Source organism: Podarcis pityusensis (assembly GCF_964106645.2).
Source record: "Podarcis pityusensis genome assembly, chromosome: 1".
Lineage (NCBI taxonomy): Eukaryota > Metazoa > Chordata > Lepidosauria > Squamata > Lacertidae > Podarcis > Podarcis pityusensis.
The window spans coordinates 69,123,158-69,140,360 of record NC_138028.1 but is presented as its reverse complement, the minus strand read 5'-3'; the positions used below and the strand labels follow the sequence as shown (position 1 = coordinate 69,140,360).

General features: G+C 41.6%; 1 protein-coding gene and 2 long non-coding RNA genes across 4 annotated transcripts; 2 read left to right on the top strand and 1 right to left on the bottom strand.

Moving 5' to 3' along the window:
• Positions 1–32: 32 nt before the first annotated feature.
• LOC308481359 lies at positions 33–16,423 on the top strand. Of its 2 annotated transcripts, none has more exons than XR_013988575.1 (3): positions 33–395; positions 1,459–1,590; positions 16,206–16,423. It is a non-coding gene; the product is annotated as an uncharacterized lncRNA (long non-coding RNA). The 2 variants fall into 2 exon arrangements; XR_013988576.1 differs by lacking the exon at positions 16,206–16,423 and adding an exon at positions 557–615 and having other exon boundaries at positions 89–395.
• On the bottom strand, positions 2,363–15,550 carry LYVE1 (lymphatic vessel endothelial hyaluronan receptor 1). The gene is made up of 6 exons (XM_081013405.1): positions 15,312–15,550; positions 12,289–12,460; positions 10,396–10,535; positions 8,246–8,518; positions 5,141–5,219; positions 2,363–3,057 (listed from the first exon to the last, which is right to left on the bottom strand). The coding sequence occupies exons 1-6, from the start codon at positions 15,394–15,396 to the stop codon at positions 2,871–2,873; spliced, it is 936 nt and encodes a 311-aa protein (XP_080869531.1). The 5' UTR covers positions 15,397–15,550; the 3' UTR covers positions 2,363–2,870.
• On the top strand, positions 3,064–5,151 carry LOC308481370. The gene is made up of 2 exons (XR_013988591.1): positions 3,064–3,351; positions 4,604–5,151. It is a non-coding gene; the product is annotated as an uncharacterized lncRNA (long non-coding RNA).
• Positions 16,424–17,203: the final 780 nt, after the last annotated feature.

Genomic DNA, 17,203 nt, shown 5'->3' with positions numbered 1-17,203 from the left:
CCGCGCGCCCTCTGCCTGCCGTTGGTTTTTCTGGTTGCTAGGAGACGGACAGAAGCGGCCCTCGTGAGAATTCCTGTTGGGATTCTCTTCCTGGGCGTGTTAGTAGCCCCTCCCGACTTTGGTTATAAAAGGGTTAACACGCTCCCCTTCTTCTCTCCAGTTCCAGTGAGGCAGTTCGCACTTCGTCACCCAACTCTTACAGTTTTGCGATTCTATATCGCCTTTTTGCCAAAGCATCCAAAGCGGGCTACAGTTTTACAGTCCCGCTTGGTTATAATTCTCCCACCCACTCTCCCCCAGCCCTTATTCGTCCTTCTCACAAAGAATAATAATTTCCACCGGAGAGCTATAGTGGCCACACTGCCAACAATTAATGTGCTTGAAATAATACTTAGGTAAATAACGACAACAACAATAATAATACACAAACCCTTTCCATGGATGTAGCCAGGATTTATTTTAGGGGGCACAGGCTTTATGTAAGGAGGGGGGCAGAACTGAGTTACCTGCAACGCAATTGGACAATTAAGTATTTTTATTTATTTATTTGATTTAGGGGGGCAGCTGCTCCCCCGGCTACACCTATGGCCCTTTCACCTATGGCAAAAAAGCTGGGTGAGTCTTGTTTGCTTGTAGAGGATGAGAAACAGGATCAAAGGCTGAAATTTTATACTGTGCTTAGTGGGATGGGGAATAAGTCCCAATCAACAGGGCAGATTCTGCAGAAATGTATAGGATTGCATGGCAAATAATTTATAACATGGATATCAGATTCGAAAATGCACTTAAAATTCGCTCGTTGAAAACCTAATTTTCTCCCATTGTTGGGACAAGAGCTATGTTGGAACTGACTGCCTACCTGCATACCACAGAATCTTTCCTTTTCTCAAAATTTGGCATTTTGCTACTGCAACCACTCTTGGGAACGAGTCTGTGTTCCCATCATGTCCACCAGGATCCTCAGTAATTTTCAAGTGGTCCATGGAGAAAAGTTTGGGAACCACTACTAAAAAGGACTAAACAGAAGTTTTTTTAAAATAACATGCTGGATCAATTACATTAGTAGTTTTAAAAATTCCTACCTTCATGAACCCTTTCCACATGGACTTGTTTGCTGCAAACCCCCTACATGTTAAGAACTGGGGGGCATTCTAAGTGCACATTCAGTTCATGCAAGGCTGGGCCTTACCACATGCGATTTGGACTGGTAGATTACTCCCTGCGGCTGCATGAGACAGACATTCAGTGGTGATGGACAATCCACAGTACAAAAAATCCTGATAAACAAGGAATCCCTGGCAACACACTGAGAAAATCAATAATGAGCATGGGTAATAGTATCTTGAAGAACTGATTGTGGCCATTGGTGTACTAAATGGTCTGTTAAAGTTATATTCAAGAAAACTATTTGCAACAAAATCTGGTTTAATATTTTCGTATCTTGCATATTTCCTGCAGGAAGTACATAGTCAAGTCTCCCCCTTTCCATAAAGGTCAACAAACATCTGGAGATCAAGTGTGGGAATCCTACATATGTTATTGAAGAATGGCAGCTTGTCAGTTTCTATTGAATGGGTTCATTTCCAAGAGGTAGAGTAAATCAGATTTCAACAGATAATTTATTTGTCTTTTAGGTGGACATGTGTGCTTCAGTGATGCTTTGTTATGTTAAGAACTGTGTTGTTCATTGAACTTTGACTACTGATTCAGGCTTGGCAAAAGTGTTGTGTAACAGTTATTCAGGATGCTAAAAACATAGCTCTGTAGTGGGAAATGAAGTGGAACTTGGATCTTATCCATTGTGTTTACTTGCCAATTTCTTTCCTATGTGTAATTCCAGCCCACATCCAAAATCAATTCAATATGCATTGCCCATCTTGAGAAGTAAAATTTACTAGGTTGTCCCACTGAACCTTCTTGGATTTACTTACTTCTTGTTGTTTAGTCGTTTAGTCGTGTCCGACTCTTTGTGACCCCATTTACTTACTTACTTTGGTGTAAATATAGTTAGACTCCTATAAGTATCAATGGTTTGTTCGAAATGCCATCATTAAACAATTTACTATGGTCTGACATATACACTTTGAGTTTAACTAATGGCAAGACAAGCCAATTTTGTATGTTTTTTTGGATTGTAGATGATCTCCATATAACATTACAAAAATGATTTCTGCAAATTTTTTTATTAAGATGGAAAAACCTTCCATAACAATTAGAAACCAATCGTGTTGTTTCAAAAGATTGTATCCAAATATATCTCCCTGGAAGTTGTATAGAAATAATTATATTGTCTTTTCAGAGCAATCTTAATAAATAAAATGGTATACCGTAGTATGATAATGAATGTGACAATGGCAACATATTTTTTTGGAGTGATATATTATGCTTTAATCCTAAACACAGTTGCTGCAGAGAAAACTCTATAGAAGAGGATGGAACATGCCTCAGAATGTCATGCAGATGATTGCTCTGTTATAATTGTCTTTGGTTTAAATAGAGAGAGAGAGAGAGGGAGAGAGAGAGAGGGAGAGAAGACTGCCTGCTTAAAGTGATTCCTATAGTGAAGTGTTTAGTACAATTTTATCTGAAAAGTTGGATACAACATTTCATGGTTACAAAGCTTGTGCCACATTTCCCATGTGAATCAGATCTTTTCTCTCCTCTCCACATTAACCCTTCCATTTATGGAATTCTGTAATGAACTAGGCATATTTTTGTAATGACATGGTATAGCTGATATGCATGAAGTACAAATTGCATAGAGAGACAAAAATATTGACTTTGGCAGTATTTACAACCATCCATTTATAAACAATTTGCTAATATCTGTCATTTGTTCATCTAAGATATGTCCATTTGGATGCCATTTCTTAAACTTCTGCTTCCAAACATTTTACCCGTGGTTCAGGCTTGGCTTGAGATTCTTCTGTGTTTTTCCCGTTTCCCTTGGGTTCCTGCTCTGGGGTTTTGACGCTTGTCTTTGTTTCTTTGATGTTCTTGGTTTCAATTTCTACCTTTTTCTCCTCCTTGTTGGAAAATGGAAATGTTTTCTTGTATCTTTAAACAAAATTTGGAACAAGTTAGGAAATTGGATGAGTAACCATAAGTCTCCAATGCTTCCTTCTCCAAAGGAAACTAAGCACTTGCACTATGTCTGGAACATCTTGCCACTCAAAGAATTGAAGCAGGCAATGAACATATTCTTGAGAAGGTACAAGGACAACTGAAATAACCCTTAGGATGCTGTATAGTTAGCTTTAAACTCACCAAAGCCACATAAATGCCTCTGTGCAGCACAGCAGTTCCCAATTCATGTGTTTATCCCCCAATAGAATTGAGGGGTGTACAGTGGTGCCTCGCAAGACGAAATTAATTCGTTCCGCAAGTCTCTTCGTCTTGCGAGTTTTTCGTCTTGCGATGCACGGTTTCCCATAGGAATGCATTGAAAATCAATCAATGCGTTCCTAGGGAAACCGCCTTCAGACCAGGTCCGGGGACAGTCTGTCCCCGGACCTCTTCTGAAGGCTGGGGGGGGGGGGACAAGGGCTTTTCTTCCCACCCCCAGCATTTTAAAAAACCCCAGGACAGCGGAGGACTTCTCCGCTGTCCGGGCGATCTTAAAATGCTGGCGGGCGGCATTTTAAAATCGCCCCGGACAGCGGAGGACTTCTCCGCTGTCCGCGGCGATTTAAAAGCCCCTGGGAAGGCAGGCAGGGGGGACAAAGACTTTCGCCCCCCGCCCGCCTTCAGAAGGTGTTCCCGCCCCCCCGCCCCGCTTCGGAACAGCGTTTTAAAATGCTGGGGGTCGGAAGCGAAGCGTTCACTGCCGACCCCCAGCATTTTAAAATCTCCCCCTGTCCCGGGGAGATTTTAAAATGCTGGGGGTCGGGAGCGAAGCGTTCGCTGCCGACCCCCAGCATTTTAAAATCTCCCCGGGACAGCAGAGACTTCTCTGCTGTCCCGGGGAGATTTTTAAATGCTGGGGGTCGGCAGTGAACGCTTCGCTCCCGACCCCCAGCATTTTAAAATCTCCCCGGGACAGCAGAGACTTCTCTGCTGTCCCGGGGAGATTTTAAAATGCTGGGGGTCGGCAGTGAACGCTTCGCTCCCGACCCCCAGCATTTTAAAATCTCCCCGGGACAGCAGAGACTTCTCTGCTGTCCCGGGGAGATTTTAAAATGCTGGGGGTCGGCAGTGAACGCTTCGCTCCCGACCCCCAGCATTTTAAAATCTCCCCGGGACAGCAGAGACTTCTCTGCTGTCCCGGGGAGATTTTAAAATGCTGGGGGTCGGCAGCGAACGCTTCGCTCCCGCCCGCCAGCATTTTAAGATCGCCCGGGGCAGGCGGGGGGGGGAAGGCAGGCGGGGGGGAGCAAAGACTTTTGCCCCCCGCCGGCTTTCAGAAGAGGTCCTCTTCTGAAGGCCGGCTGTGGGCGAAAGTCTTTGCTCCCGACCGCCAGCATTTCCCTATGGGCTTTCGTCTTGCGATGCAAGCCCATAGGGAAATTCGTCTTGCGAAGCGCCTCCAAAACAGAAAACCCTTTCGTCTTGCGGGTTTTCCGTCTTGCGAGGCATTCGTCTTGCGGGGCACCACTGTATTTAGGTAAAATCCCAGGACCAGATCAGAGCACTAGTGCTAGGTTCTTTTATGAGCTGCTGTTCCACAGAGGGTCACAGATCTGGTGGTCAAGAGACACATGGGCGTAGCCAGGATTTTTGTTAGGAGGGGCAGGACTTTTGTGGGGGGGGGAGCAGGACTGACGTGATTGGTCAGTTAGTTAAATATTTCTATTGTTTTACTTGATCTGGGGGCAGCTGCCCCCCCGCTACATCCATGAAGAGACCGTAACATGCAGATTATGTAAATGCACTTCCCTTCCACTGTATATAAACACATGCCTTTGAGCGTACATTCGTATGCAAATGTGCTTCACCTGTATTATGTTTCTACTGCATAAAAGAATATACATGCCAATAAAGGTACAGGGTTAGAGGCTGACTTGCACAAAGCATTCTACCTGCAGAGTTCAAGGCTCACTTCCTTGGTCAACATGTTGAATGTGCACATGTCAAGGCAGCCGATGTATAAAGATGCATATGGATATTTATTGTAGCAAATAAAACAAAAAAGTACCCTTACTTTTTGACATAGCAGACTGCTAAAACAACTGTTGCTGTGAAGAAGATGAGGGCAAGCACAAGGAGGGCAGTGGGTACACCTAGAGAGAGAAACAGATTGTTTTAGAATCAAAGAGTGTGAAGGGTAATCCATCTTGTCTGGTGGTTTCCAAAGGCTGGTCAGCACACAACATTGATTTGTGGATGGGAATTCAAGGGGGCGTTTTGGACCTATACAGCCTTTCACTGCTCAGGACCGAAGTATTTGAGGAACTAGCTTGCTCTGTGTCACGGACTCGCTTCTCATCAGTTGACTTGTCCTCTCTGCAAGAGATTAGAAGATATGCAGCCAAGAAAGGGACATTTACTGCTACACTCCTTGCATTGTGGAATGTTGTTTTCAGGAATTGCTTTTCTCTCCCTGTTTTTTAAAAAAGTATCTAATATATTTCTGTTTTAGCTTGCATTTGGTTTTTGTGACTGGTTGAGTTGTGGATGTCCTTTGTTCATATTGATGGATCTGTTGGTTTTGTTTTCATTTATGTGATTTTATATGAATATGTGATTTTTAAAATTAAAAAACCATGTTTTGTTTCTACTCCAAAAGTGTTATAAAATGTCTTAAAGCAGCACACTTTAAAATATATATATACAAAATATTTTGTGGCCAAAAAAAATTTCCCTGGAACTTCACAGAACAGCAGGAATTTTTGTCATACTGGCATGCTTTTGTTGCTGAACAACTTGTCCCCACAGAGCATGTGCAACTAATTAGTCACCGTGTCCTGGCATATGATTCAGCCTGGGCGTAGTTGGTAGATTAATCTTGGCACTGATAATTTTTTTAACATTAAGCCACCCCAAAATGCCTGTTAGCATTACTTTATTTCTGTTCTTGTCCTCTCAGAGTTGGAGAAAGATGATGTCATCATCTAGACTGACGAGAAAAATCTAATGTTGCAGTGCTATGCACACTTAAAGGTAAAGGTAAAGGGACCCTGACTGTTAAGTCCAGTCGCAGATGACTCTGGGGTTGCGGTGCTCACCTCGCTTTAATGGCCAAGGGAACCGGCATTTGTCCGCAGACAGCTTCCGGGTCATGTGGCCAGCATGACTAAGCCGCTTCTGGCGAAAGCAGAGCAACGCACGAAAAAGCCGTTTTACCTTCCTGCCAGAGCGGTACCTATTTATCTACTTGCACTTTGACGTGCTTTCAGACTGCTAGGTGGGCAGGAGCTGGGACCGAGCAACGGGAGCTCACCCCATCGCAGGGATTCGAACGGCCGACCTGACAGCAAGCCCTAGGCTGTGTGGTTTAGACCAGAGCGCCACCTGCTTACCTGGGAATAAATCCCATTTCATGATGGCAAATTCCATTAGCAGAAATTATGATGGCCAGATGCAAAAGAGGACAGGGCTCATGAACCTTTAATAATTAATAGAATAGGGAATTTTTAGCCACCATAGGTTGTACAACAGTAGGATTAGCTGAAGATCCCTCTTCTAATCAACTATTAAAGGTGCGGGAGTGTGGTCTGCTTTTCTTTCTGGCCACCCTGGCAGGACATTTCCATAAAAAAAGACTTTGAAACCACTTCTATAGCTCAGTATCCCTGGACTGAAATGAGATTGACTAAGAATTCTTTGACATAACTACTTTGTCGTGTCATCAGCAGCCACGATGAGCAGCAACTGTCTGTCATGTCCTTTTGGATACGTGGGAAGAAGAACTCTCTTATATCTCAAAATTAGCACATCTCCCACAAACAAGTAAGCAGCAGAAACCCACCCAAACCTGGGGGAGGGGGCAAGTTATAGCCCTCAACCACATTTCATGCAGATATCAAGGAGAGGAAAATGGGGGAATGGGTGGTGGAAAGAGAGAAAAGGTGGTACTCACCTATCTTGGGCTCTGTCCTCACCCATTGCTTGTTTTAATTCCACTCATTGCCAGCACTAGGCCTATGACAAGATTACTTCCAACAAGAGACCCTTGATTTAAGGGCGCCGGCTCACTCAAGGGCCCTTCAATATATTTTTTTAGGGGGCCAGGCCCCCTCAATGTTTAGAAGGCCCTGTGTACGGTGTCCTGATGTCACATGACTTCAGGCATGTGATATCAGAACGTCACGTCGGGTCCCCTCAATCCTCTGGAGTAGGTGGGACTTTTGCCTGCACTTAAGACTTTACCTTTCCTGATCTGTGGCTTTGAACAACCCGCAAGCATTCTTCACTTTCTCTCATCTACCTTTTCCCTAATCTAATTTTTGGGAAGTTTACTCTTTTGAAGTCAAATGCAACTTTCTTGGACTTTCCTGGCAATAGCCGACCTACATATATGGTGAATTTGAGACCACTGTGGCCACTGTTTCCAATCAGTTCAACACCACTTACATCCTGCCCTAGGTCCTAGGCACCACTAAACATAAAAATCCTGGGTAGCCACCCCTTGGTCGATTTGTTGTTGTTCTAGGCACAGCTATTTAGCGTTTCTAAACATTTTGCCTCTTTGCCATGACTGGATTGTGCATATTCCAAGTCTGTATGAAGGTAAGATTCCCATTGGTGTGAAGCTGGTTTGAGAAACAAATCCTTAGACAGTACTGTTTTATAACAACAGGATTCATTTGCATTTTGGATAATGTCATGTGGAAAGGCAGTGAGTGCACAGTAAATGAAAGTGGGAACACAACCTTAGTGGGTTCATGATGAAGGCAAGATTCAAACCAGGGGCTTCCTCAGCCATACTAATGCGAGGTGTCAGTTGTTTTTTTTCCAAGGGATGTAATATTAAAATAAGAGTCTTCTGAAACAGATCTAGGCTAGGCCAAAAATAAATAATTCTTAAAATACTGTACATCAGAAATGAAGAATCCCCTTCACTCCTGCAGGTCTGGTTTAGTTTACATTCTTTACAGCTGCTTGCTTCAAAATGTCACCTTTCCCTTACCTCCACTCAATATGGATTTTTTAAACCTCAGATGAAGCCCTAGCTTTCCTTTTATTTGCATTAACACATCTACTGATGTTTTGTTATACCACTGGAAAAGACCAGAAGGCATGGGGAAAGTATGAAAACAGCCATACATATAATTCTCTAAGCTAAATAATGGGATGTTGCTCTTACCTCCAAACAGAGAATCATTTCTAAAGGCAGTTTGTTTTGCCGTGAGATGTAGGATCACATCCTCCGTAGTTGGTGCTGTTGGTGAAATGGTCTGCGTTACACATATAATACGATATAGCAGCTTTGAAGGCTCTTTAGTTTTCTGTGACTCAGATGTTTGAACTACTGCTGAAGTGTCCTGAGGAAAGACTGCAGAAGTAGAGTTTGCCTCCATAGTAACGTCCAGGGATGCAGTTGTACTTTCTTCTGGTATGCAGGAATTAATCCATGTGTCTGAAAAGATGAGGGAAAGCGGTGCAATGAGATGTATTGACACTAGCATTTTGCATGCAGCTGAAATGACTTTTCATACTGAATTGCAGTGAACGCTTTCCTCCTTGCTACAACCATCATAAATCAGGTGGTAATTTCTATTTCTTTTTGTTTGTTTGTTTGTTTAAAGTACACTTCATCATCCTCACCCTAGTGCCTCTAATAGCTAAGCTGGATGGGAACTGCACTGTCAGCGTAAGTGGGATCCCTGAGAAACAAGAAGGAGGTGTCAGCAGCAGTATGACAGTTAACAAAAGGGAAGGTTGAATATCCATTAGAAAAAAAATGTTTTGCTGTGTGCTCTTTCTCCTGCTCACAACAGGAAAATTGGGAGCATAATGGGAGTCGAAAGCATTAAATTCCTGCACATCTGATCCTAATAGTGGTTATTTAAATGAAACGACATACTTACTCATTGCTTTCACAAAATTAACATCTCATCTAGTTTGGCCCTTAGGCCAGGAAAAACATTGGTTCAGAAAGTTACCCAACCCACTACATTGCAGTGGTACTTAAAACCACATTTTAAAGGCATGTTTTGTGTGCGCCTGTAGCCTGTAGGTGCTTTGATATATTAAATGCAGCAAGAGAATTGAGCTGCTAATGTGATCCTGAGGAATAACTAATCCCTTATTCTGAAGGTCGTTTATATAATTTACACAGTTTGAAAGCTATTATGACACCAATGGCCATTCTGAGTACATTTTAATATAATAGAAGGAAATGACCTCTTTACGGTTCTTCATATGAGTCCCTGGTGGAAGCTTGATGACGCATTTTCATTGACTGAATAGGATGCTGAATGACAGAGTAATATTACTTTTATCACTAGAGTCTTTAAGTGATGCCAAAAGTCACAGAGAGGACATAAATTTATCCAAGTACATTTTACACCAAGACTGTTAGAGATTCACACACTCATTATTAGGTAGTATTTTTGTGTTTTTATATTGTAAGATGCACTGTTATCCTAGGATGAAGCGCAGTACAGAAATTTTATCATCATCATCATCATCATCATCATCATCATCATGATCTGAAGGACAGAGACACTCTGATCCAGTATCAACCAGTAGGGTATCTTTTTCTATCACAATTTGAATTGTATGGAATGTAAATTGTCATACAAGAAATAAAAGAAGCAATAAAATACAATTAAAAATCATGCACCATCTAGCAGAGTGTATTGCAATTGGTACACCATCAGTAATTTTCAAGAGGTTTATGAGGAAATAACTTGGGGAACTTTTAGAATTTAGAGAGAAAAATGTTTCTTTTTAATTTTGCCTATATGCTCTCCCCTTCATTCCTTATATTTCCATCCCATCCCTAATTCATAGAATCTTAGAATCATAGAATTAAAGGGATCCCATGGGGTCATCTAATCCAACCCTTTGCAATGCAGGAATTGCAGCTAAATAATCTCTGGCTAATAGCCATCCAACCTCCACTTTAAAACCTGAAAGAAAGGAGAGTCCACTGTAACAAAGCTTGATCTGAAACCTTGACAACAACATACCATGACACACCCAATGATTCTCCGCCCTGCCTGCTTCACTGCCCTTTCATACCATACACTTTGACCAAGGGGACACAGAGAAGTTAGCGGATAGTTTCCTCTCTCAGGTTGAAAGTTTATGTGTAACTTGTAGTTCCTTTTATCCAAGAGTCAGGGTAAACAGAGATGGTGGAAAATTTAAGTTGTGGGGTGGGTGGCACAGGCTGGCCATGATCTCCTGGCAACTGGATAGCCTTCACACGAAATGTCGCTACATCCGCTTAAGAAAGAGATTTGATACAAAATATTATTGCTTGATTCATTATCTTGGCTCACTCACCTGAAGAATTGTAACAGTAAGCATGGGCTCGATAGTCATGTTTGGTTCTCCAGACGACTATTCCAGTGTTATTTTTACCACATTTTTCATTGGGAGTTATCCGGGAAATGACAACATACCCTTCTTGTATCCAGCCAAAACTACAACGGAAAACATTGTTTTTCTGTTAAGCGTATGCCCATATCAAAGAATGTACTTGATAAAATTTAGCATATAAAAGCTAAACTGAACGTTTATTCTGGTCACTGTGGGCCATTGAATAGCTTGCTTACTGATTGATTGATAGATAGATAGATAGATAGATAGATAGATAGATTAATTGTGTGAGGCCCAAGTTTTGTTTCTCCCTTAGAAACAACCTACTCTGCAACATGGAGCTTTTATAGAAGAAAGGAAAAGCAAATAACGCTGTAGAAAAGTTCTCTCACAGGTTTATCTTTAAAAAGATAGGCAATATTTTCTACTGTTGACAACTTTATGGATTTGCAATCCAGGTTCCAAGATTTGCCATTTGTAGTCTAACACATGAAATTGTCATATGTTTAAATAGGGGGATGAAATGCCTATGAATGGGTCTGGACTGCATCACTGTGCAATTTGGCTTACTTGCAAATAAGCATGTATAAATTTAATACCAACTTCTTGCTGAATATGTATTTGATGTGGTTCTTCAGCATAATCAAACAACTCATCCAATAATAGCAAGTGTCTGTCACACACGACTACACTATCTCAAGGACACAGAAAGTTTTCTTCTTGGTTGTTGTTTTTTTTTTAAAAAAAAACTTTATTTAGGGCAGCCCACCTAGGAGGCAAGATGAGGTGACCAATTTGGGCAGCGGGATCCATAGGAGTAGCAAATGCAACCTCCAAAGAATGCAATGCCCGCTGCCACAGTAGCAGTGACAGCTGTGGCATGCACCTTGAAGACTGGATCTGCTGCCTTCTCAGCATTCCCTCATGCAGCAACCTCTTGGCATAGGGAGGAGCTCCTCACACCCATGTTCCGATGCATATATTTATCCTGCCCCCATTCCCGATGTAGATCTTCACACACCACTTCTTCGCTGGTGGGGGGAGGAACCATTTTGTGCTTCACCGCAAGTGTCAAAACGTCTTGGGCCAGCCCTGACTTTAGCGATTTCTGCACATTGAAACCCTATACACATCTGTTTAGAAGCAAGTCCCATTGTGTTCAGTGGGGCTGACTTCCTAATAACTGTGTTTAAGATTCAGACTTAATAAAATTGGCAAGAGGAGGAAATGAAAAGCTGTATAATGTCACAGTCAGGATGTTACATGGTAAGTAATGTAAAACAAGAGTGTAAACGGAATGAAAGACGTTATAAAAATGTGCAAAGATGTCAACTATTTCTGAGATCTAAGGATCTACACAAACCGTTCTGTGACCCTAAGGAGGCTTTGGGGCTTACAAGTATTGAACAGCAACTCTTCCTGTCACATAGCCCGTCTCTTTGGAAACTTGGGGACGTTTCAAAAGGAGTTTGTGATATGGGATAGCAGGATCCTGTCAATTTTTCAGTTGGTCTACTCTGAGTACGACTAATGTTGGATGTTACTCTATGGACTTAGACTTAAATATTTGAAATCCCTTCTGTGAAGCAAATGAACAGAGACAGTCACAGCACAATCCTAACTCAATGTAAGTCCTATTGAATTCAATGAGGCTTACTCCCAGGTAAATGAGGTTAGGATTGCAGCCTTAATCACAGAATGTTAATGTAAGAAAAGTCAGAATAAGGTGTAGATATTTAATTATTTCATGCTTTAGATTCATTTATAATAATATTTTTTAAAATATTGTATCTACAAAGAGATGTCTATTTGCCAACCTACAATAAAATATTTTAAATGTTGAAAGATTTTCTGTACCTGCAGGTTTCAAAGCCATGCTTCTGAGCCTTTTCAACCTGAGATTTATATGCCAACTGTAACCCCAGCTGCTCGCATATTTGTCGTGCAGTGACAAAATTAAATACACCTTTATTGTTAACATGTGAAGCAAGAGTTATTCCAGAAATCCTGCACTGGAGAGTCTTAACATCTGCAAATAGAGAAGAAATACATCAAATGATTACTTATAGAAATTTGATCTTTAATTTCATGTACTTTGAAGAGTGGAAAAATTATAAGAGCTACTTTACATAAAGTCAAGTATAATAACACCAACTAGCTGAGTCGCTCCAGCATTCCAATCCAGGGTCATGCCTATTCCCAATAACCGATATTCTTTAACTAAAAATAACTTTGGTTAGTAAGGATCAGGGAGAGCTGGGTTTGAACTCTCCCTCAGCCTAGTCACTCTCTTAAAGAATTGCTGTGAGGGTACAATGGAATGTAAAAAGAATAATGTACACAGCCTGGGACCACCTTGATATCCAAGGATTGGTTTGGGAACATGTGCTTTTAAATGTGTTCATAAATGATCTAGAGTTAGGGGTGAGCAGCGAAGTTACCAAGTTTGCTGGTGATACAAAATGGTTCAGAGTGGTTAAAACAAAACAGGATTGCAAATCGTCTTAAGCAGGGTGAAGGAACAGTAAAATGGCAAATGTCATTCAATGTAAGCAAATGTAAAGTGATGCACATCAGGGCAAAAAGTCTTAATTTAACATATACACTTACAGGATCTGAACTGACAGTGATTGACCAGGAACAGAGGCCGTTTTAGGGGAGCAGGACTGGTTTGGGCGCCACGGTGCAGGGGTGCCTCAGCAATGCTGTAGAGCACAAGAGATGGGTGTGTGGGTGCTTGATTTTAGTGTCGTCGTACAGGGTGCTGCTGAAATTTGAGAGCTCAAAGGCTGCCACTGCTGGGAACAAGACCTTGGAGTCTTGAGAAAAGCCTGAGGAAGTTTATGAGTATAGGCTACCATATGGGGGACTTTTTAACCAAGAGAAAATTTGAGTAAGCAGGGACATTATAGAGGTGCATTAAATTATGAATAGCATGAAGAAAATGGATTGAAAATGGTTTTTCCCTTTCATAATACAGTGGTACCTCAGGTTAAGAACTTATTTTGTTCTGGAGGTCCGTTCTTAACCTGAAACTGTTCTTAACCTGAAGCATCACTTTAGCTAATGCGGCCTCCTGTTGCTGCCGCGCCGCCGGCGTACGGTTTCTGTTCTCATCCTGAAGCAAAGTTCTTAACCCGAGGTACTATTTCTGGGTTAGCGGAGTCTGTAACCTGAAGCGTCTGTAACCTAAAGCATATGTAACCCGAGGTACCACTGTACTAGAATTCAAAGTCACTTGTTGTTCAAAAAGAACATTTGACAAATGAGGTACAGTCAAGATGATAAGAGTCTATCAGATTTGGAGGGAAGGAATATCTGCAGTATTCTGCAGAACAGTCAGCCTTGGGAATAAGAGACATCCTTTCTTTTAAAATAAGGGAACAGGGTTTAAAAATAAGCATTGTGTATCTGAATCTTGACTCCTCTTTCCTCTTTAGTTATCAATTTGCCTCAAACAATACCCTACTCCCCAAGGACCAATTTTTCTTACCAAGCTGAGTGCTCTCGGTGCATGCAAATATTTGTGGTGTTTCAGTGCCAACACTACCATTAGGCAGGAAGGGACAGTACATATTAGAGGGCATAAGATTACCGGTATTTAAAACAAATTTAATTCCATGGGGTCTTTTGGAGTTTCTGCTTCAAATAGCAACATGACTTTGCTATCTTTTTTTATTAAGTGCTTTACTCATAACCTAAGTTTCCTAAGATTAGGAAGTTTACTTGAAACAGGAAAATGAACTTAATTGAAAGAGCTCTGTATGATTTCTTGTGCAGTGACAGATAGAATTGGAGAGTTTGATCACATTATAAAGCTATATTAGTCATTCCAGCGGCTTGGCTGTTCTCTCTCAGGACTTGAAGTGGAAATGGGTGTGGCTGAACTTGCAAGGAAGGAAAAGGAGGAAGGGAAGGGATTCTATCTGAAACTATGGCAACAAATAAAGGAAAAGGGAAAATTATATTAAGCTTGTGGCGACTGGAATTTTTTTTAGCATGGATAGAGTGCTGGACTGTGCTCTATGGCAACTATAACCTGGGCTGTGAACTTACTGGCTAAAAACAGGTGGCTGGCTAGCACTCAGCAGAGCAACTTTAAATCATTTTAAAAGTCATTAAACTAACAACCAGCAAAAACTTTTGAACTGCTCAGTAGATTCAAAACCTTGTTTTTTTGTGGTTTGGTTGATAAACATATTTTGAAGATAATAAGAGGGAAGGGAGGAACAAATCCAAGCAAAAAAATAAAACTTAAAAAAAAAAAAGAGAGAAAAATATCTAGTTCTGCAGCTAAGGTAACTGCTGCATTACTTGTAACACCTGATTCAGGATTTCATTTTTGAATAATTTATTAACATTCTAGTTGCATCTTTAACTGGAGACACTTAAGAGTTCTTGGCTGCTTCCAGACAGCCTGTTTATTGAGTATCCTGATTTGTTTGCATAAAGTTTATAGGGAGGTTAGGTGACGTTGGCTATTTATTGAGAATTCATTTTGATTTGTTTGCAGGGAGGTTATACAATGTTGGGCCAAGCAAGTGTTATTCCATCCATTCCAGTGCATTTTTATTGCAAAGAGTCCAAACTTTGGGGGCCAGAAACAAGTTGTGTGAGAGCATAAAGTCAACTTTAATGGTGCCAGCCAAATTTGCTGCTATGTGTCTGAATCCCACCCCAAAACAGTGGCAGTCTGGAAGCACCCCTTATTGCTTAGGTATCCTCCTGCTCTGTGTTTCATTTTACTGCAATCTGGGATTAATTTGCAGAGCTGTGAATAATCTTGCTGAGAATAGTGGGCTGGATTTGATTACCTTGTCCTTACAGTGCTACAAAACACTTCAGAAAAAAACAGTACAAGCAACATACTAAAAACATACCTTCCAAAGGAAAATTGTGCTGGGTTGTGATGCTTGCAATCCAGGTTGAGAAAAAGAAGATTGTAACTCCAACGTGAGATGCCATCCTTGGGAACAGGAGGTGTCGAGATTCAAGCCAGGTTGCTTCCTTCCCACCCTGCAGTGTTGAAAATGCGACGCCTGGCGCACCTTGTGATCTCCGAATGAGGTCCTCTCTTGAGAACTGCTGGACGGCCACTGTGCTCCACCGCAGGCAGGAACGAACTTGTTGCTGAGCTCAAAAGCCATCCCACAGGTGAAGGTCACTAAGTGGAAACGCATGACACCCCCCAAAAAAATGCTAGGGGGCAGCCTGGAAAATAAAACTAGTGCTGACTCAGAAAACGTACAGCTGAGGAAGAGAGATAACACGATGTTATACTCTTCATCTTATAAACAACGGGAAGATTTCCCCTATAGCTCTGGGGTGCTCGTTCTGTGACAGTTCCTGTTTAGGCAGTTGTGAGTCACTTATCCTTCATTCAGCATAATCACTTGTTAACCAGAAGCTGCGGGTGTGGTGTGTAAAACTGTTGATTACCTTATATGTAAAAACATGAAAATCAGAACTTTTGATATAAATTTATAATTTAGATGCATGGTTGAAAGATGAAAAAAATGACTATTTGACTGAGGTAATGGTTTACAAACTCTGTTTTTGGGAAGGGATAGAATCATATAATTGTAGAGTTGGAAGAGACCCTGAGTCGTCGTCTAGTCCAACCCCTTCAATGCAGGTATCTCAATATAGAATCAAAATTTGATTTGATTTGAAACTAGATGCAGTGATTCAACTTGTGCTTATACTTAGGATCCAGTCTCTGACAGGCTCAAGTTTTCCTGCCTGACTGTATCTCTTGTCTTTCTCCTTGTCAGCAGTGTCACGATCACATCTAAGGTAGGAGAGATGCCATTAGGGCGTGCACTGAGCATGGCCAAGTGACTCCTCAAGAAGCTGTGAACGGAACATGACAAAATAGCCAAATGCACACAGAGAGTGTGGATCAAAGCCACCTTCCTTATTTTAAAGCAAACTGATGAGAAAATGTGAAGAACTGAAGTCTGGAAAAACGATTAACAGAGAGAAACCAAAAGTGCCTGAGTCGTGGTGTTTTTCATGAAGGCTTTCTCTTGCTTCCAAAGGATCACCCCCTTTAGTGTGTGCTGTTTCCCCTCCAAAAAAAAGATGAACAAAGTGTTCACCCATTGTGTTGGGACAGGTATTGGAGGGGTGAAATATGCCCCCATTGCTAAGAACAAGGCAGCCTAAGTAACACTCCGAGTCTAGCTATAGAGGCAAGCAGGGGTGGGACTTGGTAATCTGTCATAATATGGTGACCTGTGCAAGGCCAAAATTTTGCTCCCCCCCAAATGGATCTTCTCAATTATTGATCTTCTCAATATTGTGCCCACTTGGCTTAATGACCTGTGTGGCAGAACAGCCCACACCACCATGAATCTAGCGCTGAGGAAAGAGTAAGGGTGAGCAATGGGAAAATGATGACGTTGACATCCTAGCTGAGTCATGTTCTATCCCCACACTGACCTCACAGCCATTTTGAGCTAGGGCAACGATACAATGCTATTGACTTTATTTTCCCTTAGTAATGCCATCATGTAGCCAAAAGCAATTGACTACATAACTCCAGTGAATCACATTCATTACGTCATCACAGAATGGCTGTGATCATGTAGCAAAGGGGGTGAAATAAATCTTAAAACAACATGGCAAAAGCAAAAGCACATTTATAAACTGAGGGATTTTGCAAGGTTGGGTTGATGGACAACATATTGTCCCCAGAGTCAAACCTTGTGTCACAAAAAGGTCTGTGCTTTAAAACTACACAGTGTCAATTGCACTTAAAAGGATAATG

What these genes read in the sequence shown, in the direction of transcription:
- LYVE1 (XM_081013405.1), bottom strand. Translation starts at nt 15,396, where the DNA reads ATGGCATCTCACGTTGGAGTTACAATCTTCTTTTTCTCAACCTGGATT. An exon ending in CATGGCTTTGAAACCTGCAG is followed by an intron (nt 10,536 to 12,288) that starts GTACAGAAAATC and finishes TTTCCGTTGTAG; the next exon opens with TTTTGGCTGGATACAAGAAG. An exon ending in AAATGATTCTCTGTTTGGAG is followed by an intron (nt 5,220 to 8,245) that starts GTAAGAGCAACA and finishes TTCTCTCTCTAG; the next exon opens with GTGTACCCACTGCCCTCCTT.